The sequence below is a fragment of the Protobothrops mucrosquamatus genome, unplaced genomic scaffold (assembly GCF_001527695.2).
Source record: "Protobothrops mucrosquamatus isolate PMUCROS unplaced genomic scaffold, P.Mucros_1.0 scaffold608, whole genome shotgun sequence".
Taxonomy (NCBI): Eukaryota; Metazoa; Chordata; class Lepidosauria; order Squamata; family Viperidae; genus Protobothrops; species Protobothrops mucrosquamatus.
The window spans coordinates 84,965-97,284 of NW_015386906.1; the positions used below are offsets into that span (position 1 = coordinate 84,965).

General features: G+C 39.1%; 1 protein-coding gene across 1 annotated transcript in view; it reads left to right on the plus strand.

The window, feature by feature from the left end:
* Window positions 1–3,869: 3,869 nt before the first annotated feature.
* Window positions 3,870–12,320, plus strand: part of PDE7A (phosphodiesterase 7A) — a 40,062-nt gene continuing 31,611 nt past the window's right edge. Inside the window, exons 1-2 of the mRNA XM_015817617.1 lie at window positions 3,870–4,044; window positions 9,106–9,166. Of these exons, the coding sequence (XP_015673103.1) occupies window positions 3,907–4,044; window positions 9,106–9,166 (199 nt within the window). The 5' untranslated portion in view covers window positions 3,870–3,906. The remainder of the gene's footprint in view (window positions 4,045–9,105; window positions 9,167–12,320) is intronic.

The window sequence follows — 12,320 nt, forward strand, 5'->3', positions numbered from 1 at the left end:
CTGCTAATTTGTTCAAGTGAAAATTCTTTTTTGTTCTATGATTCATGTAATTGTTTTCTAGGCTATTCTTGGTATTCTCAGAAGTCTTCTCCAACACAAAGGTTCAAAAGCATCAATACTTTTTCTAGCTTATTTCTTCAATCTTCAGCTTTCACTTCCTTAAAAGTGTCACACACAAAAAGTGTACTTGATTCTGACCTTTGCAGAGACATCCTGTAATCTATATATTTTCTATGGGCTTCATTGCTACTTTACTAAGTCATGGTCTACAGTATATAGTAGCATATTAATTTATTGACTGTGCATCCTGATGATAGTTGATTCTAAAAGGCACATTCACCAATTACCAATTCAGTATCTCCGCTGTCAGTTCTAAGGGTAGTCGCTGTACTCATTGTCATTAGTTTGATATTCTTTATGTTTAACCTCATTTCTTTCATTGTATTCTTTGGTTTCTATTAAAGCAGATGATTTTCATTTTCAGTTACTAATGTCATCAACATTGTGCAGATTACTGATTATTTTTTCTCTATTTAAAAAAAACACCCTCATCTTCTAATCCAGTGATGGCAAACCTTTTAGAGACCGAGGGCCCAAACTACAACCCCAAACCCACTTATGCATTGTCGGGTGCCGGGTGGGTGTGGCCCATTGGCTGGGTGTGGCCAATTGGGTGGGTGTGGCCCATTGGCTGGGCGTGGCTGCGATGGTAATGGCAGACTGGGTGGGATTAAAAAGTTCAATCAATCAATTCCAACTTTGCAAGATTCCCCCCCCCTGCGAGAAGTTGAAATTGACTCATTGATTGAACCTCTCTTTTTTTGCACATGGCGGTGGAGGCCTAAAGCAAAAAGGTTTTATAAAACCCAGCTGAAGGCCTAGGACTGGGGCGATGGCGTGCGTGCCCACAGAGAGGGCTCTGAGTGCCGCCTCTGGCACCCGTGCCATAGGTTTGCTACCACTGTTCTAATCCATATTTTCTTAATATATATATTCAGCATTTAGATTGAATAAACAAGAAGAGGATATACAGCCTTGTCTTATTCCTTTACTGACTTGCAAAAGACTGAGTCAGTCTGTTGAACCATGTCCCATCCAAATTGTGGTTTCCTGACCTGTGGCTATGCTTCACAATCAGACTGCTTTGGCATTCCCATTTTCTTAAGCATATCTCACAGCTTGTATAGTTGACACAGTCAAAGGCCTGTCTATATTCAATGTAGTATATATTAACTTCTTTTTAATATTCTTTGGCTTTCTCAATAATTCACTGTGCATCAGCAATGTTTCTTTACTGTACAGTCTTTTCTGAAACTAGCTAAAGAAGCTTATACTTTTAACATAATTTTAGAACATTCTCATATTTATCTTCTACTGAAACACAATTTTCTTTTTCATATATGGTCAAATATTGTACATTAATGCAAAAAATAAATTCTCAATATGAGAAATGATATGCAGTAAACTGGATGCTGACTTCATTTCACTGTCACACTTGATTTCAGTGAATATACTGTAATTATGACTAAGTCTTGCAACCTACATTGGGATTTGGTTCCCACTAAAAAATTATGATTCATCCAGATTATTTTGTAAACCACTTCCTTTTTCAATAAGGGCGAAAAGTGATATGCTTCAAGCATTCCAGAACAGAGAAACAGTTATAAAATTCAAGATAGTGGGCAAATCCTAGGATCCAGAACAAGGTATTTTATTCCATGGGAAAGTTTCCACTGCATGGCCAGGAGGAAATACCTTCATGCTTCATCAGTTCAGTTTGCAAAGAACTCTAGAAAGCCCCAAATCTTAATGGGGAAATTAAAACCTTGGGTATGGAAGAGACATAGGCCTTGCAGTATTTATTTATTGACATTTTATTTACTGGCGTAGACTTGTGAATTCATCAATGGTATCTTTCTGTACATCAAAGGTTACTTTAGTCTTTGAGGTCACGGTTAGTTCATGTAACCTGGGAGTTGTTAAGGAAGTACAAGGAAACCACTGTTTGAGATATTATCGACTAAGAGTGGCCAGAGAAAGGCTGAGTGCTAGTATCTTATATCAATAGTGCTGGGTATAACTGCACCATTTCCCTTAAGGCCCGTACAACTGCATTTGCTTTCCATGTAACTGTTGAAAGAAAAATCTTCATCAGGGTCCAGTCCAAGCTAGGAATAAACAAAATGGAGACTGCTTTAGAAAGGAGGTTCTTGTTTATTTAGTTGCAGAAACTTCAGTAACAGCAGCATGTTTCTGGGTGGCTGACCACATGGAGCTGGGAGTGGTGGGTTTTTATACCTTCATGGGCTTTTGTGTTTGGAGTTGTTCCTGTGGCATGAACTTTGACCTGAGGTTCAGTGAGGGGTTGTTGGTTCTAGGGATCTTTATCTTTCTAATTCCATCAGCTCTAAGCTTCCTGGCTCCAGTCTTTCTGAAAGGATTATCAAATCTGCATTTCTACAGAGCTGGTTTCTGCTTGGGGCAGAAAGACTTGGGGGTGGGTGGGTTTCTGCCTAAGATTTTCTATTATTCCTTTGGGGGAAATATATTCTACTTTTTTTTAAATATCTCCCAAAATATTTCTTTCTCGGGGGAAGTGGGGTCCTGTCTTACATAACAAAAGAACAGCTCAGAGGTAATGCAGTTTTTTCCCATGAGGCTTACATTTTTCTATGCAAAACTGTATGCAGATTATCAGTTTTAACACCTGTAGCTAGTATTACTGTGGAGCATTATTTTATGTGGCTTACAAGACTTTTCCTAACGCTAATCCTTTTTTTAACCAAACAGGTTTTGTAGGTTACCAAAACCGTATTAAAAAATTTGTAACCACAAACCGTAAGTGAATAAATGAGTCAATCAATCCTTTTATCACGTCACCCACAGCTTAATATACATTTGAGTTTCTAGCATCATAGCTGCAAAACAGGGCAGTTAAAGACAAACGCATGCCAGGACAGGTTAGGGGACAAGAAGGAAGTAACTTGAACGACTTATTCAGAGAGGCAGAGGTGGTTTAAGGTCAAGGTTTGAACATAAAGAGTTTTATGAAGGCTTCAAACACTTCGTACACCATGTCCTTTGCCTTTATCTAAAAATACAGAAAAACAACAGACCTCACAACCTAGTGGGAGATAGATTGGGCACTTTACACAACTACCCGAAGAAAGCAAAAATAAAACTGGCAAGCGAAAAGGGTTAAAAAAACAAAAACAAAAACAAAGGGGCATCAGGAAGGATCGTGACGTCACGGCGTAAGACGTTCCCGCCGGGGATAGTCGCGCCCGCAGCTCATTCCAGGACGAGGTTTCCTCTTTGGAGGCGTGCGCTCGCGTGACAACAAGGGAGGAGAACGTGCTCAGTGTGGGCGAGGAGGACGGGTTGCTGCACGCGCAACTCCCCCGCCCCCGTTAGCTTCCGGCGCCACTACCGCCATCACTCTCCAGCCAGCACCTGGCCCCGCCCCTCGTGCGCGGGGCCGCGCCTCGTGCTGGACAATAGCGGCGTTGCCGCAGCCGAGTTGTGTCTCCTCCAAATCAGGCCGGGACTGCCGCAGTTACAGCAGCCGCCGGGCCCGCCCGCTACGACCTGAACTAGCGGCGGCAATGCCGCCGTCCCGGTTGCGGAGCTGACCGGGGGATTCGGTTTTCGAGCCGGGAGCTTGATGTTGGGTCTCTTCTGGATCGTCTAGGCTGCCTCTCCGCTTCTCCTGCGCGAAGCTCGCCGAGCCCTTCTCGGACGGGTAGAAAGAAGTCTTTCTAGCGCTGCCCGGGGTGTGCGTGCGTGCGTGCGTGGAGCAGGTGAAAGCGGTGAGCCGGGCCCTGCCTCGATCCCGGAGCCGGGCCTGGCTTTGATTGGCACCCCAGCAGACGAGGTGGCGGCGGCGGTAGTGCAGCCACCGTTTCAATGGAAGTATGCTATCAACTGCCGGTGCTGCCTCTGGACAGGCCGGTCCCGCAGCATGTCCTCAGTCGCCGGGGGGCCATCAGCTTCAGCTCCAGTTCTGCTCTTTTCGGCTGCCCCAACCCCAGGCAGCTTTCTCAGGTGAGGCCCCCTCTCGCTTTCCCTCCACGTGAAGGTGGGAAGCGGCCCTCGGGAGAGATCTTGGAAGGAGGGGCAGAAAAACAAGAATATCCGTGCGGGACCCCGAGGGGGAAAAGGGATTGCTTTTAAAAAAAAAACCGGAGGCTCCAACGTGCAAGGTTTCAAGTCCTCCAGCATTGTTCAGTCAGGCGAGGAGGAACAAAAGCGGGAGGGAGGAAGATTAGGCCAGATAACGTGCAGATGAGGTTTTCAGTTAGCGGCACAGGCAGGCAGGCAGGCAATCTCGGAACACGCGAAAAAGACGCACCAAAGCACAGCTTGACTCTGCGGAATTGCCCTGCTCGTCTCCCGTTTTATTTTTGTTAACTCTTGCTGTTTTGACACCTGTAGCTGGGTAGTAATGCTGTAGATCGCCAAGATTGCCTTTAATGAGTTTTTGCTGATTTTCCTCCCCCAAACGAGCAAGGCAGTGTAATTTTATCCTGATCATAAGCCTAGAAAGGAGGAGAGAATGAAACTGTGTATTTGGTAGGTAGTTGAGCTGATACCTTTAGAAGCGTTCAGTCGTTTTCTCCTTAATATTTATACCGGTAGTAGTTATGAGAGTTACTAGGATAGAATGAAGCTATTATAAACGCTTCAGATTTTAGAGGAGTCTTTTGCTTCACTTCAGCCGAATCGTGCTCATCCTTTAAAATATTTTGCAAAAGATTGTCATATATATTTTTGTGGTGCCTTTTTCAGGCAGTTTAAATATGTCTTTTATAGGTTTTTAAAGGAAATATACTATGAGTCCAATGTGAATGATACCAGTAATAAACTTAACCATAACAAATGTAGGTAGGTGGTGAAATGTGAGAAAATAGATTCTGTTGCCATTTTTGGCGCTCTTCAAATGTTTTGAGGATTGGGTTACCCATCTGTTATTGCCCTGATGCAGTCTGCTGAGATTTCCCTGTGAATGATAACAAATCTCTGAATCTTAAGGCATTTGCCCAGAATTAGAGCTATGTATTTGCTTTCTTTTTGTAGCATTCCATGTACTTGGGCAAATCACAATTTTATTCAAACATCTAAGGGTGTAGGTCCCTTTCAAATTTTGAAATAGCCCTGGCTAATACTATTGCAAATGAAGAGGAAATCAGTTATTCTTTGGTTTCTTTTTTAGTTTAATAGCACAACAAAATATGCTACAGAATGTGGATTATAAAAAATTAGTTTGAAGAGAGAGTCAAACTTAAATTTATTAGGATTGGTTCTAAAGAAATATCACAGATAAAAACAAACTATATTGACTCCAAATTTATGTGAAATACAAAATTGCAAATTATTCAGAGGAGCATAGGTGGAATCTAATGTCAATGGTGTATTGAAAGAGTGCTGACTGAAATAGTCCTGCCATGTATCCTCAAAATCCGAGGATGGGAAGATGTGGGGTGTTTGGTGTATAGAAAATAGCCCTTTAGACATGTAGACTTTTGTTTGTGTGATGATGGATTCATCCATAACAAAACACAGCTGCAGTTTTTGAGCCATCCCACCGATATTCTTGAATTGAGATTAATGCATTAGCCCTGGGACTTTAGGCGATAATATCCTTTAATCTTAGACATTAAATATGCTTACATTTGAACTGATTTAGTAAAACCTGATTTGAAGCAGGGGACTTTGGATCAAAGTTCTACTTTTATGTAATAGTAGAAATTACCTCCAATTGATTCTTATGCATTTGGTTACCTGAGTAGTTAACATAATTAAGTTGGCTGATGGTAGAATTCATGTTCTGTTAATTAATTATATTCTTTGGGAACAGAAAATGCATACAAGAAAAAGGTCTTTGTATGTTTATTGCTTAGGAGTTTAGCTATTCTATAAATCATATGCTATGATATCAATAGGAAATGCTATGCAGAATGGTATTTTAACTTTGAAAGGAAGATTGATAGCTTTTGTTTACAATTGTTGACACCTTATAATTTAAATGATTGTAGGCATTGCTATTTCTTTTGCAAACATTAGTAATGCTTACAAGGAATTTACAATTTACAGTTAATTTAATATTTTCTTTCCACAATTATAGTGACAAATATTTAATATTAGTTATGAAGTCTCAGTATTCAGTAAATAATAAGATTGTGTTTATACAAAATGACCGTTCTTAAGAACAAACCATTTGGATAAACTTATTAATAATGAAATGTATAAAAGAGCATATTTTATTTCAGATATTAGGATGCTAAGTTGTTTCTTACAATATTTAGTTACAACCATATTAGTGCAACTTTTAAGTAGAGCAATTCACAGAAAATATTGAAAGACTTAACAAGTCTGTCAATGACAGTAAATACATTTATAATTATATGTTCTTATTTTATTTATTAAATTTATATGCAACCCATGTCACTGTCAGGTGACTCTGTATGGCTTACAAACATCATAAAAGCAAAAGTACAAAACATTAAATATTAAACAAGAGACCAAATAAGTTAAAAACCCAGAATACCATGATGCGGCAGTGTGATCTTCTTAGGCCAATAACCACCTCCAGCATGGAATGCCCCTATTGGGGCCCCAGGTCAGTTGGCAGAGCCAGGTTTTGAGGTTTTTATGAAAGATCAGGGGAGTGGGGGCACATCTTAATTTGAGGGGCATGATGTTCCAGAGGGTGGGAGCCTTGGCAGAAAAGGCCTTTCTCCTGGATGCTGCCAGCCAGAATTCCTTGACTGACAAGGTTCGCAGCATATCCCTTCTGCAGGAACAAGTGGCTGGGCCAATCCCATTGGGTTGCTCAGGTAGCCTGGACTCATGCAATAAAGGGCTTTAAGGTCAAAAAGCAACACACTGAATTGGACATGAAAGCAGACTGTGCAACTTATGCAACAGCTAAGGGTTACATGGGCTGCCCTAGGAGCCCCTAGAACAGGGGTAGGCAACCTTGGCTCTTTTATGACTCGTAGACTTCAACTCCCAGAATTCCTGAGCCAGCCATGCTGGCTCAGGAATTCTGGGGGTTGAAGTCCACGAGTCATAAAAGAGCCAAGGTTGCCTACCCCTGCCCTAGAACTGTCTGTGTGGCTGCATTTTGTACCACCTGTAGCTTCCAAATGCTCTTCAAAGATAGCCCAAAGCGGGGGGGGGGGGGATAACTGCTACCAGCATTTAAGAATGAAAATTTAGAAAAGGAGATGCAACAATTAAACATTAACAGCTCTAATATATAACCATAATCCATGATTCAAAATCATGGTGAACAAGATCCAATTTCTTTAAAAAAACAGATGTATTATTCACTGTATTAACATTATTAACATTATCTAATTTGTTCCCTTACAGAATACCAAAAACATAAATGAGAGTGTAAAATCCCTTCTAGAAAGCCCATTAATTCTCTAGTTAATAAATTCTAAGGGTCAACATCCTTACAAAAAGTACATCCAAGTTATTTTATAAAAATATAAATAGATGGTAATATTGACTCAGTTGAAGATATTTTGATTGATGTCTTACCTATGGGTACATAAATTATCTTTTGTTTTTTTCTTCTATGTTTCAGTGTACTTTAATGAGCAACTTGTTCTGAACTTGAAACAATAAGGGAACTCTACCCATAAGTTCAAAACAGCCTGATTTGAATTTGAACAGAGTACTTTGAACTCAAAATATTTTATACATCTCTGAACAAATGTTACGGAGACTTAAATTTTTCAGGATATGTGAAAATTTTTATTGTTCTCTAAATTTTACTTTATCAATCCATCCTTTTTCTTCAGGGGCCATCAGAAAATCTGTTTCTTACATCATCTAAATACTCCTTTTAAAGTGGCTGATGGTTTATAAAATGTGGACAGGAAGTCTGGATTTAAACCTGCATATGCAGCTGTACGTCTTGTTGCCTCAGAAAGCCATTTTCAGTTTCCAATGGTAGAGATTTTTGAGTTGATGAAAACTACATAGTATTGCAGAATACTGAAGGGGTCTCTTTTGCACCTGCCATATTCACTATTGTCTTATGAATTTGCAAACAATTGCACATACCTGGTAAACGTACATTGGAATATACAGACACATGGCATAAATATGTTGTCACTAACTTTGTACCATATACAGATTGTGTCAGCTTCATTTTGTTTAGGGATTTATTGAAATACATAATTTGATAGGGTGTCTAAACTTTTGTATACAACTGCTGTTTAGTCAGGCTTTTTCAGTTTCATGTCTTCTTCACTTTCCTGTTTTGATTGTATATATCCTCAGAAAGTAGTGAGCTTTTTTTTCAATACTGGTATTGTCAATTATCAGACACTCTTATGACTTTGACATGGTCATGTCACTGCTTCCAGATCTGTTCATCTGTTATAAAAAGAATGGTGCTTTCTGACTGGGAAGTGTCTATCATCTGCACTCATGCTCAATTAATATTACACATATTTTAATGCACTTTTCTTGGTAATAATACAGAAATGGTTTATTAGTACCTTTCTTCACATTTGATACTGGAGTGTTGGCCTTCCTTACATTTACCATCTACCATTCTTATCCCCATTGTGGATTACTGTTATTATTCCGCTCGCTTTTTCAACTCTACTGGCAAAAGGTGCAGTTAGTTTTACTGCCTAAAATAGAGGTTCTCAATCTTGAATTATTATTAGAATAATTATCACAGGAGAAGAGTCTTACGCAGTCTTTGGGGGAGTCGGGATATAGGAAGAATTAGTTCTAGTAAGGGATAGGAACTGTTTTAGTAAGTTTAGCAATTAAAATCCCATGAATGAATTGTTTCTTCTATGAAGAAATTGACTAGTAAGCTCATTGTAAAATATGATTGGATGTAGCCAAAATATATGCCATTGGCTTTATAACTAAGAAGCATCATTTTATAATTGATTTTAGAGAGTTAAAATGAGTGGAGTGTGAGGAAAAGTATGCCATCCAGGGTTAGATTTATTAAACATGATTGAAGTTTGAACTTTACTGGAGCATTTATTTATAATGGTCTCTAAATAATATGAGAAATTAAGAAACTTTAAAAAAATAGAAATAACATATATTTTTAATTTTCAGAGACGTGGAGCAATTTCCTATGACAGTTCTGATCAGACTGCATTGTACATTCGCATGTTAGGTAAGTGTGGTTGCTTATTGAGATATCAGTTCTATCTGTCAAATAGACAATATGCAGAATGCATTTTAATAACTTTTTGCTTCTTTTTGGTCCATTGCTTTCAAAAGTATTTACATTTAATTTGGTATCATTTTCACATTGAGTCAGACACTAAAAATACATCTGAAGATGATTTCAAAAAAGGAAGATATGGGCTGTCCTGTAATTCAGATTTCAATGGGAAGAAAATATGGGAGTGAAGATGCAAATATATAAAAGAACTACTAAAGAACATGCCAGATATTAAATATATGATACTGAAATGCCATGCATTTACATTTATGTATAAATTGTATACATATATTTATTTTTAATGTCCTTTACCTGTGTTAAAAGGTTAGCTCTTGTAGTTATAGTTCTTGTGTTGAACATGTAAAGATTACAGCAAATGCTGAATACATATAAGATTAAGAATTAGTTATGTTTAAAGATAATTGGAATGACTCATGAATAAATATTTAGGAATGAGTTTCAGTTTAAGTTGTAAACTAAATATTGTTGTGTGCTAGCAATTTTGAAATAGTGCAACTTCAACACAGAGAAAAAGATGTGGAAGGAATTTTTATTGTAAATTATTAATATTAGTTCCACAGACATAAGAAATACATCATCATCAGTGATTTATTTGTTGCACCCTTTACAGTAACTTCTGCTTAGGTCAGGGGTAGCAATCTTGACTCTTTTATGACTTGTGGACTTCAATACCCAGAATTCCTGAACCAGCCATGCTGTCTCAGGAATTCTGGGAGTTGAAGTCCACGAGTCATAAAAGAGCCAAGGCTGCCTACCCCTGGTTTAGGTTATTCATTGTTATAAATTTTACAGAAATGTGTTGGTGGCTTTTAGAGCACTGAACCCTAAAGTAAGCTCAGTTGTTAGTACTGAACAATCAGCAGACAGTAAGTGTTGGATGATGTATCTACGAATTCTACTTTAGTACCTGGTAAATCATAGTAGAATCTCTGTGCATCCCCAGATAAAAAAAGAATTGCAATCCTGTTGCATATGGGAATTGAAAGTAAATGATTCCTTAAAAATAATTACAATAGATTAATTCTAGATTTCCTTTCTGGTATTTACCTAGTTGTTCTTGTTTATTATACAGACAAGTTCAGACTAATTTGGCAAATTTCATTCATCCTTGTTTGTTGCTGTACCACAGCTACTAACCTCCCTGCTTGTTTTAATTTCCTTCTGTGGTATTTGTTGGCATTTGGCAACACTAGGAAAATATTTATTTTCATTGTTTCATTTAAGTTAACAAGCCTTAGTTGATTAAAAAGCACTTCCAGCATTTTGCTAGATAAGGCAACAAATCCAGAGGCATTTCTCTCTGTTCACCTGGTCCTTCCATGAAAGTGAAACTTAAAATGAAACTAGCTCTATACCAGGAGTGTCAAACTGCCGGCCCATGGGCCGGATGCATCACAGTGAAACTGCGCCTACCCCATTGCCGGCAGTAGCAAAAAAGTTGTGATATGTCGTGACACATCACGTGTTTGACACTCCTGCTCTATACCATTGGTAAGCTTATCTAATTTCCAAATCTGAGTGTTTCAGTACAGACATCATACAGTTTATCTGGGACCATTATGAAAAACCAAAAGCAATAGTTTTGAACGCAGGTTTTTAGAATTAACATTATGATTGTTAGAAGATACCTTTTGATTGTTCAGAAAAAATAACAGTGCTACTTACCAAAATGAGTAAGATAAAAGATAATATAGTCAGTAGAGCCAGAGGCATGGTGACTGCACTCACGCCCTCCAGATTTCAGTTGAGTCACAGTTCAACAGACTGTTCTCAATACGAAGACTTGTAAGATACAAATCAGATATGAATCCATGTAAAATTCCAGTTTAATAATGGTATAGAGCTGAATATTCATGCTACCTGGTGGGTAAATTCACATAGATTTGGACTCTGAGCAAATCTGATTGAGTTGCCCAAGTACAGCCTTATGGCTTTATCTGGATTGAAATTGATTCTGTGACTCCCAGTGAGGTTGACAACTTTCACTGGACTGTGAATTTGGTCACTTATTTGCTAGGTCCAGTGTCCTGAGTCATTTGGTTGGGTCCATGTGGTGGTATTGCCATCTTTGAGGAGAGTATGATCCTTCTGGCTTGAAGAAGGAGGTAGTACGGCCCTTTTTAAAGAGAACATTGCTGGATTCTTTTCCTCTGGATAGTTATTGTCCAGTTTCTTAACCTTCACTTTGTAATGTAGGTTGCTGAAAAAGTGGTTGGATAGTTCTTGTAAAGGGGCTTGGAGGAAGCATATTATTTGGACCCACTCCAGGCTAGGATACAGCACTGAAACAGCATTGGTCACACTTCTTGATGACTTTTGGTGAAGATGGGATGGGGATGGTATGTCCATCCTTGTGCTTCTTGATATCTCAGCTATTTTCAATACCATTGATGTCCTTTTGACTGGTTGTGGAAGCTAGGAGTTGGAAATGCTATGTTGCAGTGGCTTGCCCCCTTCTTCAGTGATTAGTCCTAATTGATATTGACAGTGGGGAGAGAGATTGCATCTACAGCCCCTCAATACATGGTGCCTCAAGATTCTCACTACCCCCTTTTAACACCTACATCAGGCATGCCAAACGTACGGCCCATGGGCTGCATCCTGCCTGAGCAGGCCATGCCCACCCCGGCACCACCAAGGCAAAAAACTCGCGATATGTCATCATTTGGCCCATGTTGCGATTGGCTTGACACCCCTGACCTACATGAACCTGTTGGGTGACATTGACAATCAGTTTGGAGTCCAGTATCATCAGTATGCTGAAGATACCGACTTGTATATCTCACCCTTGGGCTGTGAAACTGTCAATGGCCTTTGGAGGCTGTTTAGATCTGAATGAGAGAAATAGACAACCATGACAGAACCCTGACTGGCTGCGATTATTTGCCTCCCCCCCCAAGGGATGTTTTTATCTTTGGCTTTGGATGGAATCACACTTTCCTCTGTGAGATTTATATATACGAGTTGAGAGTCAATCTGAACTCTCAGCTACTGCTGAAAAAAGCAGTAAAGCAAGGAGCTCTTATTTTTCTGCTTGTTCATTAGCAAGATAGTTATTATTTATGGCTATTGATGTTTAGAT